The sequence below is a fragment of the Sinocyclocheilus grahami genome, unplaced genomic scaffold (genome assembly GCF_001515645.1).
Source record: "Sinocyclocheilus grahami isolate Dianchi unplaced genomic scaffold, SAMN03320097.WGS_v1.1 scaffold1592.1, whole genome shotgun sequence".
NCBI lineage: Eukaryota > Metazoa > Chordata > Actinopteri > Cypriniformes > Cyprinidae > Sinocyclocheilus > Sinocyclocheilus grahami.
The window spans coordinates 32,513-34,604 of record NW_015506771.1 but is presented as its reverse complement, the minus strand read 5'-3'; the positions used below and the strand labels follow the sequence as shown (position 1 = coordinate 34,604).

The following is a 2,092-nucleotide window of genomic DNA, read 5'->3' as shown; positions in this document are numbered from 1 at the left end:
CCAGAACAGCCCCTGCTTCAGGATCCAGCTGTGTGTCTGTGAAGAGTAACAAATCCATGGAGCATCCCCAAAACCTTAGTGATGAACCGGTGACATCTGACCCTGACATAAACGTTATTTGCTAATTTATTGTAGTGCATCTCAGATGAGAAAAAGTAAATAAATAAAATAAATCAAAGGAGAAATTCAGTGAAAATTAAAAAAAATAAAGAAATACCACTAAATAAAATACGAAAAATGAGTGTGCAACCTATGCACAACATGAAGAGGGGTGCATAAATCCTATCTAGTAAGCAATATATTTGTATGGTATTTACTGGTCCTTGTAATAGCTACAATTGGAGTTTTTTTTTTTTACATTTTTAATTTTAGTAGGTGGAAGATATATGAGCCAATCAGATCTGTGCCATTTTTTACATTCCACTATCAGACCCACATCATGCAGGACAACACTGAATCAGTCCATCAGACAAACACACTGGAGACTGGAGACCTGCAGAGAGTCAAAGACCAGCACAAAACCAGCATGAAAAACAAGTATGAGAGATTATTTGAGGGAACAAAACTCAAACAGAATCAAACCTTCCTGAACAGGATCTACACACAGCTGTACATCATAGAGGGAGAGAGAGAAGGAGTGAATGAAGAACATGAGATTTTACAGATGGAGAAAACAGCCAGAACAAAACACTCACAAGACACTCCAATCTACTGCAATGACATCTTTAAAGCCTCAGCTGAAGCAGGATCTGAGGAGAAAGAGCAGATCAAGACTGTTCTTACTAAAGGCATCGCTGGAATCGGAAAAACTATCTCTGTGCAGAAGTTCATTCTGGACTGGGCCGAGGGAAAAGCCAATCAGGATGTAGATTTCATGTTTGTGCTTCCATTTCGAGAGCTGAACTTGATCCGAGATCATCAGTACAGTCTTCACAGACTTCTGCTGGACTTTCATCCTGAACTTCAAGATCTGGACTCACAGATTTATGAGGAGTGTAAAGTTGTGTTCATCTTTGATGGTCTGGATGAAAGCAGAATCACACTGATGTTTTCAGACGCTCTGAAAGTTTGTGATGTGACTGAGACTTCATCAGTGGCTGTGTTGATGTCAGAGCTCATGAAAGGAGAGCTGCTTCCCTCTGCTCTCATCTGGATCACCTCCAGACCAGCAGCAGCCAATCAGATCCCCTCCAAATACACCAACCGTCTGACAGAAATCCAAGGATTCAATGAGCCTCAGAAGGAGGAATATTTCAGGAAGAGAATCAGTGAGCAGCATCAAGCCAGCAGAATTATCTCACATATCAGAAGGGCAAGAAGCCTCCACATCATGTGCCACATCCCCGTCTTCTGCTGGATCTCATCCACTGTGCTTCAGAAGCTCCTGGAAGAAGATCTGAGTGCAGAAATCCCTCAAACTCTGACTGAAATGTACATCCACTTCCTGCTGATTCCGATCAACAAGAGAAACCAGAAGTATGAAGAGAGAGATTCAGAGAAACTCCTGCAGTCCAACAGAGAAGTGATTGTGAAACTTGCTGAAGTGGCTTTCAAACAGCTGATGAAGGGCAATGTGATGCTCTATGAGGAGGACCTGATTGAGATTGGCATAGACGTCACTGACGCCTCAGTGTATTCTGGGATTTGCACTGAGATCTTTAAGGAGGAATATGTGATTCATCAGAGGAAAATCTTCAGCTTCATTCATCTGAGCGTTCAGGAGTTTCTCGCTGCTTTCTATGTGTTTTATTACTATGTGAATACAACTATGGAGGGACTAAAGAATTTTGTTTCAATACAAAATTTGCTTAAAGGGGCAGTAGATAAAGCCCTTGAGAGTGAGAATGGACGGCTGGATCTGTTCCTGCGGTTCCTGCTGGGCGTCTCACTGGAGTCCAATCAGAGACACTTACAGGATCTACTGACACACACAGAGAACAGCTCAGAGAGCATCAGGAGAACCACACAGTACATTAAAGAGAAGATCAGAGATGGACATGGACTCTCCACTGAAAGATCCATCAATCTGTTCCTCTGTCTGCTGGAAGTGAAAGATCAGACTCTGTCCAGAGAGATTCAGGAGTTTGTGAAA

General features: G+C 42.3%; 1 protein-coding gene across 1 annotated transcript in view; it reads left to right on the top strand.

Moving 5' to 3' along the window:
- The window catches only part of LOC107571418 (NACHT, LRR and PYD domains-containing protein 3-like), a 10,885-nt gene that overhangs the window by 3,332 nt on the left and 5,461 nt on the right, over positions 1-2,092 (top strand). The window contains exon 2 of the mRNA XM_016257741.1: positions 373-1,573. Coding sequence (XP_016113227.1) covers positions 440-1,573 — 1,134 coding nt within the window. The 5' untranslated portion in view covers positions 373-439. The remainder of the gene's footprint in view (positions 1-372; positions 1,574-2,092) is intronic.